The 14,173-nt window shown below is 41.9% G+C and overlaps 1 protein-coding gene across 8 annotated transcripts in view; it reads left to right on the top strand.

The window, feature by feature from the left end:
* The window catches only part of LDB3 (LIM domain binding 3), a 127,120-nt gene that overhangs the window by 34,384 nt on the left and 78,563 nt on the right, over window positions 1-14,173 (top strand). For all 8 annotated transcript variants that reach the window (XM_039343393.1, XM_039343398.1, XM_039343395.1 and 5 more), the window contains one exon: window positions 9,932-10,083. In XM_039343393.1, the coding sequence (XP_039199327.1) occupies window positions 9,932-10,083 (152 nt within the window). The remainder of the gene's footprint in view (window positions 1-9,931; window positions 10,084-14,173) is intronic.

Genomic DNA, 14,173 nt, shown 5'->3' with positions numbered 1-14,173 from the left:
AACACTGAATTCTAGTCAGTCAGTCAGTCTATCTGTCTGTCTGTCTGTCTGTCTCTCTCTCTCTATCCATCCATCCATCCATCCATCCATCCATCCAGTCTGTCTCTGTCTCTCTCTGTGTCTCTGTCTCTCTCCATCCATCCATCCAATCTGTCTGTCTGTCTGTCTGTCTCTGTGTGTATGTGTCTCTCTGTCTCTCTGTCTCTCTCTCTCTTTCCATCCATCCATCCATCCATCCATCCATCCATCCAGTCTGTCTGTCTCTTTCTCTTTGTCTCTCTGTCTCTCTCTCTATCCATCCATCCATCCAGTCTGTCTGTCTGTCTCTCTCCATCCATCCATCCATCCATCCATCCAGTCTGTCTCTCTGTCTCTCTCTGTGTCTCTCTCTCTCTCCATCCATCCATCCAATCTGTCTGTCTGTCTGTCTGTCTCTCTCCATCCATCCATCCATCCATCCATCCATCCATCCATCCAGTCTGTCTCTGTCTCTCTCTGTGTCTCTCTCTCTCTCCATCCATCCATCCAATCTGTCTGTCTGTCTGTCTCTCTGTGTGTATGTGTCTCTCTGTCTCTCTGTCTCTCTCTCTCTTTCCATCCATCCATCCATCCATCCATCCATCCAGTCTGTCTGTCTCTTTCTCTTTGTCTCTCTGTCTCTCTCTCTATCCATCCATCCAGTCTGTCTGTCTGTCTCTCTCCATCCATCCATCCATCCATCCATCCAGTCTGTCTCTCTGTCTCTCTCTGTGTCTCTCTCTCTCTCCATCCATCCATCCAATCTGTCTGTCTGTCTGTCTCTCTGTGTGTATGTGTCTCTCTGTCTCTCTCTCTCTTTCCATCCATCCATCCATCCATCCATCCATCCATCCATCCAATCTGTCTGTCTCTTTCTCTTTGTCTCTCTGTCTCTCTCTCTATCCATCCATCCATCCAGTCTGTCTGTCTGTCTCTCTCCATCCATCCATCCATCCATCCACCCATCCATCCATCCAGTCTGTCTCTCTGTCTCTCTCTGTGTCTTCTCTCTCTCCATCCATCCATTCAATCTGTCTGTCTGTCTGTCTCTCTGTGTGTATGTGTCTCTCTGTCTCTCTGTCTCTCTCTCTCTCTCCATCCATCCATCCATCCAGTCTGTCTGTCTCTTTCTCTTTGTCTCTCTGTCTCTCTCTCTCTCATCCATCCATCCATCCATCTATCCACCTATCCACCTATCCATCCATCCATCTATCTATCTATCTATCTATCTATCTATCTATCTATCTATCTATCTATCTATCTATCCCTGATTATCTCTCTATCTGCTTCTTGAAGGCACATGTTGCCACCAGTCTTAGTCCAAACAGCACCACGCTTGGTACCAGCCTTTACATAAGGCAGGGCTGCCTATCTTATTTGAAGAGCAGCCCAACAAAGTGTGACAGCCTTTTGTGCCTTCTCTCTCCCACTTCACAAGCAATCACACTGCACATTCTTCTAGAGTCGCCTATGACAAAAAAAAAGATTACACGGATAACAAATTGCCATCCCAAGCTGATGGCTGATATTTATTGTCACACACTTCTGACCACAAAGGTCTCTCTTATGACACTCAACAAATCAGACTGAAGATCTATGAAGGGAGATGAAAGAATGAAGCCACTTTCACTGCAACACACACTTTTGGCAAGTGAAAGTACTTTATTTGTTTGAGCAAGTTTGTTGCCACCATTCTCCAAGTCCCTAGAAAGAGCCTTGTATTTTAAGCATTAAAAACCACTTCTTCAGAGTTTATCTATTACTGAAGCGTGTTTTTTTTTAATTTTTACTCCTGCATGTTTGCATTCAAAAACTAAAGAGTTGCAAATGTTTGTGCTACGTCACATAAATTAAGTAATCAGAAAGACAATATCTTTACGGTAGGCAAAATCACATGGTGTGTCCAATCTCTAAGTCAGGGTATATCCAACCTTGGCAATTTTAAGATCTGTGGAGTTCAGCTCCCAGAATTCCACAGCCAGCCATGATAGTTGAGGAATTCCGGGAGTTGAAGTCCACAAGTTAGATTTGGAGATTGAAAACCCCAATCTCAATTTTTTTTAACCCCGTTCACAGTCCTCGTGGCTGTCAGAAATTAGCCTTTTGCATCACCTCACTGAAAAATGATAATGATTATTTTGCCTAAGAAACTGCAGTCTAACTTCCTTTCCTTTTCTCCTGTCATGGGTTTTATGGCAAAGAATGAAATCTGCAATATATATGTGTGTGTGTTTTCTGAGGTTTTCGCGGGTGTTTGTATGTAGGTCTTTGGTTATTCGGGTTTTCTCCTGCATAAAATTGGAAGTGTCTTGGCAACTTTCGACGAAGTCCCATTCGTCATCTTCAGACTGGTGTTTTTGGCTTCGTGCTCCTCGAAGCACGAAGCTGAAAACACCAGCCTGAAGATGACGAATCCCAGCATTAGGCTCTTCTCCAGTGAGTCCTTCCTTCTCATTAGGTGGCCAAAGTACTTGAGTTTCAACTTCAGGATCTGGCCTTCTAGAGAGCAGTCAGGGTTGATCTCCTCTAGGACTGACCAGTTTGATCGCCTTGCAGTCCAGGGGACTCACAGGAGTCTTCTCCAGCACCATAGTTCAAAGGCCTCAATTCTTTGGCACTCAGCCTTTCTTATGGTCCAACTTTCACAGCCTTACATTGCAACTGGGAAAACCATGGCCTTGACTAAACGTACTGAGAAGTAAACCTTCTAATTGTTTATTATTTCAGCCATCAACTCAGCCAGGTCATCCTAAAACAATCTTTTTTTAAGAAGAAGAAAAGTGATCTTCTGAGGATCTCCTTAAGACTCTTCCTATTATCTTGACTTTCTGTATAGATGTGATTTTCCAGCTTGGATGTGCTGACTGAGTGAAAATGAAAATATGGAGACCCGAAGTTCTTTTCCATAAGCTGTTTTATACCAAATCAGTTAGAGAAGGGGAATCTATCCAGCACAATCCTCAATGGGAAGAAATTAGAACAATGAAAACTTCAGCTAAACCAGTTGGGCTACAGTAATCGGAAACACGATAATATTTTTGCCAAGGAAAAGATAAAGAGTTTTGGGCGGTGTTTATCTCAATCCTCATACAATCCTGATTTATGTGTCTTTTTTGAAACGTGGTACTGCTTTTGAAAACAAGAAGAGGTTTAAAAATTTATTTCTAATGGAACTGGCAGAAAATGGAAGATGAAAGAAGCTTAGTAAATGTTCAGATTTCACTGGCGGCAAGTGGTCATTTTCATCATGAATTTCATAGTGAGTGGTTCCAGGTCAAACTTTTAAAAATATGCAACAACTTGCTTTATTGTGACAGTGGTGAAGGCTGCAGACCTTGTGATCTCCTTCACAACTTTCTTTTCATGTTCTCCAAAATTAAAAATAGGGGGGGAAGATAAAACACATGAAGCTTTGATCATTCCTGCTAGCTTATGGCCACCAGCTCGCACCAAGAATATGGTAAAATCCTTCTCATTTGGCTAGAAACTCAGTTCTGTCTGGAATACTTTGGTAAACCATTATTTGGGGCCATCAATCTGGTGGAATAGCAATGGCACTTAGACTTATATATCACTTCACAATGCTTTACAGCCCCCTCTAAGCAGTTTACAGAGTCAGCATGTTGCCCCCAACAATTGGGTCCCCATTTTACTGACCTCAGAAGGATGGAAGACTGAGTCAACCTTGAGCAAGTGAGAATCGAACTGCCGAACTGCTAGCAGCTGGCAGTCAGCAGAAGTAACCTGCACTACTGCATTCTAACCACCAGGGCTCATGGCTTTAAGCCATTATTTGTCTAATAAGTCACAAAGGTTTGCCTAACATTGTACTAAGCCATAAACCATAACCTGCAACAATGGCTTGGCTTCATACAACAAACTAAGCCAAGTTTAAACAAACCATGATAAAGTTTAGCATGTTACATAAACTGAGTAATTGTCTGATAAGTATTAATAAGTAAACGGTCACTAGACTTCTGCTAAGTTTAATGATGATGATGAGGAGGTTATCCATTTGGTTGTGTCCGACTTGATCAAGTGATTCTATGGGCCAGGACTCTCCACATCTTCTGATCTTGCACGGCTTCTTTGAGTTGAGTTCTTGGCTTTGGCCGGTGTCAGCTTTGATAGTGCCCAGCCATTGTGTTCTTGGTGGCCTGGTTTCCGTTTAACACTAACTCTTCCAAATCCCTACTTGCTTTCTCCAGTGAGCAAAGTTTAATGCTGAATATAATCACTGCAAAGATTTTGGTGTGTATTCAATAAATACATTGGCAACTGATCTCTAATGGAATTTGATTGAAGTGTTCTCCAGTTGTCAACAGATAATTGACTGTCATGATAAATAACAACACTTCATAAAGGACAAAATGAGAGGTTGAAAGTCTTACACTTTCACATACTTGATATGAAAGGAAAACTAGGAACAATTCCTTCTCCAGCTACAGATCTCTTTGCTATGAGGTTCAAAGCAGTATTTTACCGATGACGGATATTCCATATTTGCTAATGAACATGCAACCAGTTTTGATTTTTTTTACTGATTCGCCAAAGGAATACAATACAATGATATGCAGTAACCAGCCAGCAATTTCCACTTTACAAGTGCCCATTTTGCAAGTTCTCCAGATGTTTGCCCTATAGATGAGCATCCATCTCCACAAACTTACATCTGCAGACTGAAATGGTTCAGCTTACCCGTAGATATTTTATGGGATGGCAGCAAGATACAAGGAAAGTAATTCATTTTAGGAACCATCCTGATCCACCTTCAGCCAAAGATGGTGTAGATTGCAGATTAACTGATAGAAAGCAGGTTACTTCTTGAAGCTCTTGCTTCTAGATTGGAACAAGAGTGTGTTGTCCCACCTTCCACAATCGTCCCAATACAACTGAGCTGGCACTGCCTTATCTGTCACGGTGCTTTGGAACAATCGCTCACTGTTGATTATCCAAGTATTCTTTGTGCTGGTCCCAGTCATGTGCTTCCTTAGAAACAGATAGTGGAAATCAATTAGGATCTAATTTTAGTAAGTTGTTCTCTTTGCTTAAAGTGTGTTCTCTTCAGCTACTCTTCACTTTGCTTTGCTCACCAGCGTTAATCACTTTTCTGGATGTTTCAGTTCTTGTGGACTTGATCAAAATACTGAGAAGCCATCACAGTGTCCCAGGGAGCCTGGAAAAATTTAAGGGAGGGGAAAGATTATTATTTACTTGGAGATTATCCTGCTGGATAATCTCCAAGTAAATAATAGTCTTTCCCCGCCCTTAAATTTTGACCTCTGATCGTTCAGCCTGGAGGTTAAAGACACAGCATGGCTTTCTCCAATTTGAAGACACACTTGTGCACAGGCTGAGGCCAAGAGGCAGTGCCGGAACCAGTGAAATCTGGGGGCTGGACAGGGGACAGATTGTATCTGCCTTCAGTGTGGAAGGGACTGCCACTCTTGAATTGGCCTTTTTAGCCACACCAGATGCTGCCTTAGGACCTCTTTCCAGAGCACGATATCATAGTCTCTCGAGATTGAAGGATGCCAATGATCCTGCTGAATCTCAAAGGGCTTTGCCTAGATCACTCCTCTACCAACCAGTTGAAACTCATCTATCTTTAATAGGATTTATTTCTAACCTGCCGCTCTTTCAACAGGAGGCTTGGGATAGATGAGGTGAGGTTTTCATCTTTGAACCGAGCCAAGCTTTTTCAGTTTCACGAATTCAAGAGAAATGTTGCTTGCCTATACCGGTATCAGATTTGGGCCTCAAGATTCTCTAATGCAGTGTTTCTCAACCTTGACAATTTTAAGGCATGTGGACTTCAACTCCCAGAATTCCACAGCCAGCAATGCTGGCTGTGGAATTCTGGGAGTTGAAGTCCACATGCCTTAAAATTGTCAAGGTTGAGAAACCTGCTCTAATGCTTTTCTGACCATCAGGAGTTTTGCAATCTAGATTAAATAACCCATCTGAGCACTGTTAATGGAACCACCTACCTGAGCAGGAATTATGATGAGTAATTCCTTTCAGGAGCTGTTGAGTGTAATATGTGTCAAACGTATCTTACACCAATAGTTTCAGAGTCTACACTACAGCAACCCGGGAATAGATAAAGACATGAAAGTTGCTGTACTACAACGTGGGTTTTTTTCCCTTGAGAGTCTGGAAGCCTATATTTAGAATGTGCATATAAGGAATTGAGATCTCACCATAGAAGGAAAGGGGCAGTGGTTGCAAAATTGAGGTTTTGTAGAGATTCCTCTCAAAAGAGGTTGGCAACTCACCACAACTAGAATACAATACCTGTTCTGCATGTTTTGCATCCTTTGGGATTGATTCATGGATACGATCAAGGATGGTGAAGCTTCTTATCTTGACTTTGTCTTCCTCCAGTTTCATAGGAGGAATCATCACAAAAGTTAGGTGAATGAAAAGACATTAAGTTTATAGGACATAATTTTTCAGTTTGATTGTATTAGTTCTACATTGATGAGTCAATTATCTATACTGAAATCCATGTGACTATCCCTCCTCCTCCTCCTCCTCTTCTTCTTCTTCTTCTTCTCCTCCTTCTCCTTCTCCTTTTCCTCCTCCTCCTCCTCCTCTTCTTCCTCTTCCTCTTCCTCTTCTTCTTCTTCTTCTTCTCCTTCTCCTTCTCCTCCTCTCCTCCTTTCTTCTTCTTCTTCTTTTTCTTCTTCTCCTCCTCCTCCTCCTCCTCCTCCTCCTCCTCCTCCTCCTTCTTCTTCTTCTTCTTCTTCTTCTTCTTCTTCTTCTTCTTCTTCTTCTCTCTCTCCTCCTCCTTCCTCTTCTCTTCTTCTCCTTCTCCTCTCCTCTTCTTTCTTCTTCTCCTCCTCCTCCTCCTTCTCCTCCTCCTCCTCCTCCTCTCCTCCTCCTCCTCCTCCTCCTCCTTCCTCTTCTTCCTCCTCTTCTTCTTCTTCTTCTTCTTCTTCTTCTTCTTCTTCTTCTTCTTCTTCTTCTTCTTCTTCTTCTTTCTTCTTCTCCTCCTCTCCTCCTCCTCCTTCTCCTTTCTTCTCTTCTCCTCCTCTTCTTCTTCTCTCTTCTCCTCCTCCTCCTCCTTCCTCCTCCTCCTCCTCCTCCTCCTCCTCCCTTCTTCTCTTCTTCTTCTCTTCTTCTTCTTCTTCTTCTTCTTCTTCTTCTTCTTCTTCTTCTTCTTCTTCTTCTTCTTCTTCTCCTCCTCCTCCTTCTCCTTCTCCTTCTCCTCCTCCTCCTCCTCCTCCTCCTCCTCCTCCTCCTCCTGCCCCTCCCCAAAGGTTCAGCAATGAATCTTCATCCTTGATAAGTAGGAACAGGTGTGAATCAGCCCGCATCAGCTTTCCTGAATTTGAATACATCAGCAAGTCGGAATAGTTAACATTATTCAGACAAGATGGGCAGCGGTGTTTCAAGATGTGAGCAATATATATTCTTAGAGGGAGGGAGGCCCCCTCTCCCTTTTTCAAAGACCCTGTGTGAGTTGTGCTCACACATCACTGCTTCTCTTGATAAGTAAACATAGCTTATGAAGCAGGGAGAACCTTTTATGTTTAAAGAATTATGTTAGATAAGCCCTATTATGACTGCAGAAAATATTTTTACTGAACACCATTTTGTTAGATTTATGAACTTTTGACAGACTCTGCTAGGGCTGCATGTTAGATGGGGAAGTTAAAACATAAAATGAAACTGAACGTGATGGAAAACCATTCTTGTATCCTTGCTGAGAAGTGTATGTGTGTGCGTTTACTCTGAAGCTGCCGGAAGCCAAGCTGGAGACAGCTGGACCCTAATTAGATTGCTCCTTCCAGCAATATTTGGAAGTTGTCATTTGTCTCAACTTGTTGTTTTTTTTCATCCCCATCTCAAAGTGTGGGGGACCTGGATGATGTATTTGCGTAGCTTTTCGTGAAGTATCAAGAATCGACAATTGCATTATGTGTGGAGCGTTTGATTGTTTAAACAGAGGACCGTATTTCAAAAGGAACAGATCTGTACTGTGAGAAAAATTGGCTTCCTCTCTTGGCTCATTCAACACAACTAAGGCATATTCAGGGATTGCCGTAGAAGATGACTATAAATGTTCAATTAGAAGCCACAACTATGTGATCAAAACCCCACCACCTTTTTACATATGTCGAGAGGCACGTCAAAGGGGTAGGGCAGGGGTAGGCAACCTTGGCTCTTTTATGACTCGTGGACTTCAACTCCCAGAATTCCTGAGCCAGCCATGGCTCAGCTTGGAAACCTCTCCCTTTCCCCTCAGCGTGGCTGGCTCAGGAATTCTGGGAGTTGAAGTCCACCAGTCATAAAGGAGCCATGGTGGCCTACCCCTGGGGTAGGGTTTTATTTACAGGCTCTCTTGCTTGAAATCCCGCCTCTTTTCACAGGCATCACATATGAGGCACACGTAAAAAGGAGAAGTGTCCTTGATCACTATCACCATGCTTGTTTTAAATGCCTGCAAAATCTTTTGGGTGCAGAGACCCTGCCATTCATCACAAGTGTCCCTGTGGGTAGCAAAATGTGTGCAAGCAAGGGAGGGCAAAGCTTTAAAACTGAAGGTTCAAGTGTATAAGATATAATAGATACAAGACTACTTAAGTAGGGTTTCAGGATCACGTTCTCAACATTCTTGTTGATAGAAATATTAGTTTTCTTCAAAGCACAATCCACCCAGAAATTCTCCTCTGCAATTATCAGTGGATGCATGGATATTTATTTAATTCAGTTTACATGGTAGTCTATCTCATATAAGCTACTCTAAACATATTGGTCAGGATGGACCAAAGTTCACCCCGTGGGTCATGGTTCTCTGACATCAAAATATATTGTGTCCATGAAAGCTGCACTTGCTAACTCAGATCCTGTTTGTTTAGTTATCCACACTGTAACCTACGCACTAGTGTAAACACGTCCTTTGACCTGAACTGTGCACCTCTTTCAAAAAACTAGAAGAGCAATGAATGTGAAGAACGTGTGGAGGAGATTGTGGCTATTCCATTTTTTTTCCCTCTCACATAACCGTCAGTTTAATACAGTTTAAGGCTTCCAAAGAGCATCATTATTAGCAGGAATTGAGAAAAGTAGGATCATGAAATGGATTTTCACTGTAATGTAGATTGATTTCTTGAATTCATCTATCATTCTGAAATAGGTTATGACAGTAGAAAAGATGTGTAGCTCAGGGTTGGTGTGCAGTGTTGTTTTGAGGGTTTTTAATTCCAGATATTTTATTATCACAGTGGGTAATATCACACATGCAGGAGATGTGGAGAAGTGAGGTTTATGGGTTGGCCAATGATAAGATGGATCTTTGTATTAAATTGGTTCTGCTCATGGAGGGACTCGGTGGAGTTAGAGATCTCCAGGTGAATGACATCTTTGGTTACACCTTTTGATAGATCCATAAATAGATTTATGTGTTGGCTGATGGCCACTTGGTCAGAGTGAGTTCTCTTGCATTTTTGAATCTGGCTTATTCCAAAATGTCCACTGTTTCCCCGTGGAAGCCTTGTCTATGAGGAGGGAGATTAGTGATGGAACATGTGTCTTTCAGCCCTTGGTTGATGCACATGTTTTATTTTGACTCCTGTTTTGTCTTCTTTTGATTTTGGGCCTTGCAAAAAAAAAAAAAAAAATAAAAGAAGAGGGAACTGACTTTCAGGATGCCAAGTGTGGTTTAAACCTGACCTTGTCAATTATATAAGGCGACTCTCTAGGACAGGGATCTGCATCCAGGTGAATGACAACTTTGGTTACCTCATTTGATAGATCCATAAATACATATGCTGGCTGAGGAATTCTGGGGGCTGAAGTCCACAAGTCTTAAAGTTGTCAAGGTTGCAGACTCCTGCTTGAGGGGATGTGAATCCAGACATGGGTGGCATATATTCTTAACCTTCTCTTCTCCTTTCTTTTACAGATCACCCCTGGCAGCAAGGCAGCCCAGTCTCAGATGAGCCAGGGAGATATGGTGGTAGCCATTGACGGCGTCAACACAGATGGCTTGACCCACCTAGAGGCCCAGAATATGATCAAATCAGCAAACTACAACCTGAATCTTACTCTTCAAAAGTAAGCAAGATAAGTTACTATCTGCACAAGAATTCATTGCTTGTTTGTTTTCTCTCTGCAAGGTAGCTTAACGGTTCCACCTGAAATGTTTGGGGGGGGCAGTTATACTGCACAGAAGCAAACTGAGAGAGATCTCAGAGAGATACCTGTTATATGATATCTAAAAGGCACCTGTCCGTCTTTCTTTGGCCAGGCCTGAAGTGAACTGATCTATTAGTAAAGGTTTGCACGGTCATTTCGGCATAGGAGAATGAGGTTGGTCCTTGGGTTCAAAGGCTCCACAGATCTGTTGCAAAAACCTAGATGGCTGGATGATTTCAGCCACATTTTTGCTTTGTCACTATGTAGTGCAGTGTTACATGTTGTTGTTGTTGTTAATTGAGAAGTCGTGTCCGACCCATCGCCACCCCATGGACAACGTTCCCCCAGATCTTCCTATCCTCTACCATCTTCTGGAGTCCATTTAAGTTCACACCTACTGCTTCAGTGACTCCATCCAGCCATCTCATTCTCTGTCGTCCCCTTCTTCTATTGCCCTCAATCTTTCCCAGCATTAGGCCCTTCTCCAGTGAGTCCTTCCTTCTCATTAGGTGGCCAAAGTATTTGAGTTTCAACTTCAGGATCTGGCCCTCTAAAGAGCAGTCAGGGTTGATCTCTTCTAGGACTGACCGGTTTGAATGCCTTGCAGTCCAAGGGACTCGCAGGAGTCTTCTCCAGCACCATAGTTCAAAGGCATCAATTCTTTGGCGCTCAGCCTTTCTTATGGTCCAACTTTCACAGCCATACATTGCAACTGGGAAAACCATGGCCTGGACTATACGCACTTTTGTTGGCAGGGTGATGTCTCTGCTTTTTAGTAGCAATGTTACATAACTTTACCCATTTTAAGAGGCATGGGCTTCTTGGGGTATTCTGGCACCTCTTAAAAAGGACTAAAGATGGGAAACACTGGTCTAGTGTCAGTCCAGGTTCATGTAGCCTTAATGATAAGAATGAAGAATCATTTTTTGTCCGAGTCTACGTTCTGCTATTCAGAATGTCCACATCTCAGCAGAGGACACAACCAAATCCAAAACCGTTGTGGAGCCACACTGACATCAGGAAGCCGCCTAGCCTGAGACAAATTCAAGGATTTGGACAGGTTGGCTCAGAAGATTTGGTTGCCTCCTCATGTCTGAAGTTCTCCATCTCCGGTGTCTCAAGGAAGAGACTTCCAAAGGATGGGATGCTTGTTTTATTTCCTCCTCCTAAAGTAAATTCCAGAGCAAGATTCTAGAAAACCAACTTAAATGCAGAGCTAGAGTGGTTCAAATGAAGATCAGATACAGGTATTTTAGGCTCTCTCTCTTTTTTTTCAGTTTAGGAAGATTGAGATGCATCTATTAAAAAAAGCACATAAAAATTCGACGGAGGGCAGTTTGCAACGAGGTCTCCTTCACCCTGAATAGAAAAAAAAAAAGTGGAGAAATAGGAGGTCCACTTTTATTAGATCTAAGATGGAGACTTCTGCTACTGCCAGAGAGATATGCCTTTCCCGGATTGCTCCTTGCAGCAATGACATTTCCTTTATCAATTCTGACTCTGACAGTTTCATGGGGATTATTTACAATACGGTAGCTTCTATAGAATTTGGAACTTCTTTTTATTAGCCTAGCCTGCTTCTCAAATTCGCCGAATGGAAAACTCAATAGGCCAACTGTTCTTGCTTTTCAAAAGCTATGGCTACTACAGCAGCATCAAAGCTGGTGTTTGCATGGAGGGGCGGGGAAATGGTTATTTTTTTTACATCTATTTATATAGAAATAAATATGATTAAAAGTTAAAAAAAAAGCTGCATGGTTAACTGAGACCCTCAAGCAGAAACATTTCTCATCATTAGGGCTGCAGAATTCTAGGCAACCACTAGAAGGCAACAAGGCCAGTGTTCTACGTGTTCCTTTCCTGCCCTCTAGTGGCTGTTTAAATTTTTACAGCCCTGGTTACTTTATTATAATGCTTCTCAGTGTGGCGCCATTTGTAAAAAAAAAAAATCAAAATAATACAGTAAGTAGTGCTTTGTTTAGACCTGGGCTTTCCTTCTCTCCAAAAATTACAAAACTAAATGGAGAGTGTTTAGTGGGGCTGGTAGTTAAATGAAAAAAAATGGAATTAAAATTAAGTATAAAAAACCCCAAACAATGACAAAAGGTACAGAATAATGGCCCTTATATTTACACTGAAGATATTGAAGTGATGGAAATATTCAGGCTGCCATCAATAGAAAACAAGTATCATATGACTTGCCAACCCTATCTATAGCTCATCAATTGTCTTCTCCATCTTGTAAATCTTTTAAACACACCGGATCAAAAAAATACTAGAACTGCATTGACGTAAGTGTCCCTATTAGATTGTGAGAACGGTTCTCTTTGGTGGTTAGGACATCAATACAGACGGATGAGCATGGATGATCTCTGTTTTGCACAGACTGTTGGAGCCGATATATTTTTATTGTGTTTCAAGTGTCAAGGAATGGTTAATTAAGCGTGAGAGATGTTTTTGTCACAACCATGGTTCAACTGTAGAAGTTATAAAAGAGTTACTGATGAAACAGCTGCAGCAAATCTGTGATAATCCCAGTTGGGCTGTCAAACCATGGAAAAATTCCAACATGGTCCACCATTGATGTAGGAAACAAACTATTCCCAACAACAACAAAGACGGACTGTGTTCAATGGCTTCACAACAGATTCATTTCTGTTGCTCTTTCAGATCTAATGCATTTGCTTAGCACCCCTTTCTAAATCCATATAAATCATGATCTGTTATAGCATTCAGATTCATAAGTGAAGGAAAGACTTATTTATTATTTGTTAGATTTTTATCCCACCTTTACTACTTTATGGATAACTCTTGATTTAACAGTTTTGAAAAGTTATCTTCCTTGTTGTAAAGGCGAATCTTGTTAATCATTCAAATGTTGGTGAATAAATGTGAGAATTTGATGAGTGGGGGGGGGGAATGCTCCAAGTCAGCTGAGAAGCGAGTAAGAAATATTTTTTTTCTAATTCTCGCACCTTGAAATTGATTCAACCATTGGCAGATAGAATATCGGGGGGGGGGGTTGCAAGCTTTAAGTAGGTTTGTTCAGCAGAGGAATCTTGATAGGGCCAACAAATTCATGATTGGTACCCCTCTATTAAATAGCAGTGAAGGATATTGTCTATGTAACGGTCCTTTGCATTGCTATGGATTTGCCAGCACATTGAACAGAATACATGTTAAAGCGTGCTAGGTCTAACTTGTGTACCACAGGGTGGTTCTTAAAAGCGTTTGTCGAGATGTGTGATGAGTCAGTGTGGGTTGTGCAGATGATCAATTCAAATATTCAGTTCAAAAGTGGCTTGGCTGAACTGTTCCCTGAAGTTCAATCTTATTATATTTGTTTTAATGGCTCTAGTCAGACTGGATCTCCTTGAATCCCTAGGTTAAGTCTGTGTATCTCTTCACATGTACTGTATACACCAATACACCCATCTTATTACAATCCATCTTATACTCTTCGTGAAGTATTAATACCACTTTACAGTGCCTTCGTAAGGCCACACTTGGAATACTGCATCCAGTTTTGGTCACCACAATGTAAAAAAGACTCTAGAAAGAGTACAGAGAAGAGCAACAAAGATGATTAGGGGACTGGAGGCTAAAACATATAAGGAACGGTTGCTGGAATTGGGTATATCTAGTTTAACGAAGAGAAGGACAAGGGGGGACATGATAGCAGTCTTCCAATATCTCAAGGGCTGCCCCAAAGTAGAGGGAGTCAAGCTGTTCTCCAAAGCGCCTGAAGACAGGACAAGAAGCAACAGATGGAAACTAATCAAGGAGAGAAGCAACCTAGAACTAAGGAGAAACTTCCTGACAGTTAGAACAATTAGCCAATGGAACAACCTGCCTCCAGAAGCGGTGAATGCTCCAACACTGGAAGTTTTTAAGAAGAGACAGGACAGCCATTTGTCCGAAATGGTGTAGGGTTTCCTGCCTGAGCAGGGGGTTGGACTCGATGACCTCCAAGGTTCCTTCCAACTTTTATTATTATTATTATTATAAC

The sequence above is a fragment of the Crotalus tigris genome, unplaced genomic scaffold (genome assembly GCF_016545835.1).
Source record: "Crotalus tigris isolate CLP2741 ecotype Arizona unplaced genomic scaffold, ASM1654583v1 scf7180000017847.2079705, whole genome shotgun sequence".
NCBI classification, from domain to species: Eukaryota; Metazoa; Chordata; class Lepidosauria; order Squamata; family Viperidae; genus Crotalus; species Crotalus tigris.
This window is presented reverse-complemented; position numbering and strand designations above follow the sequence as displayed.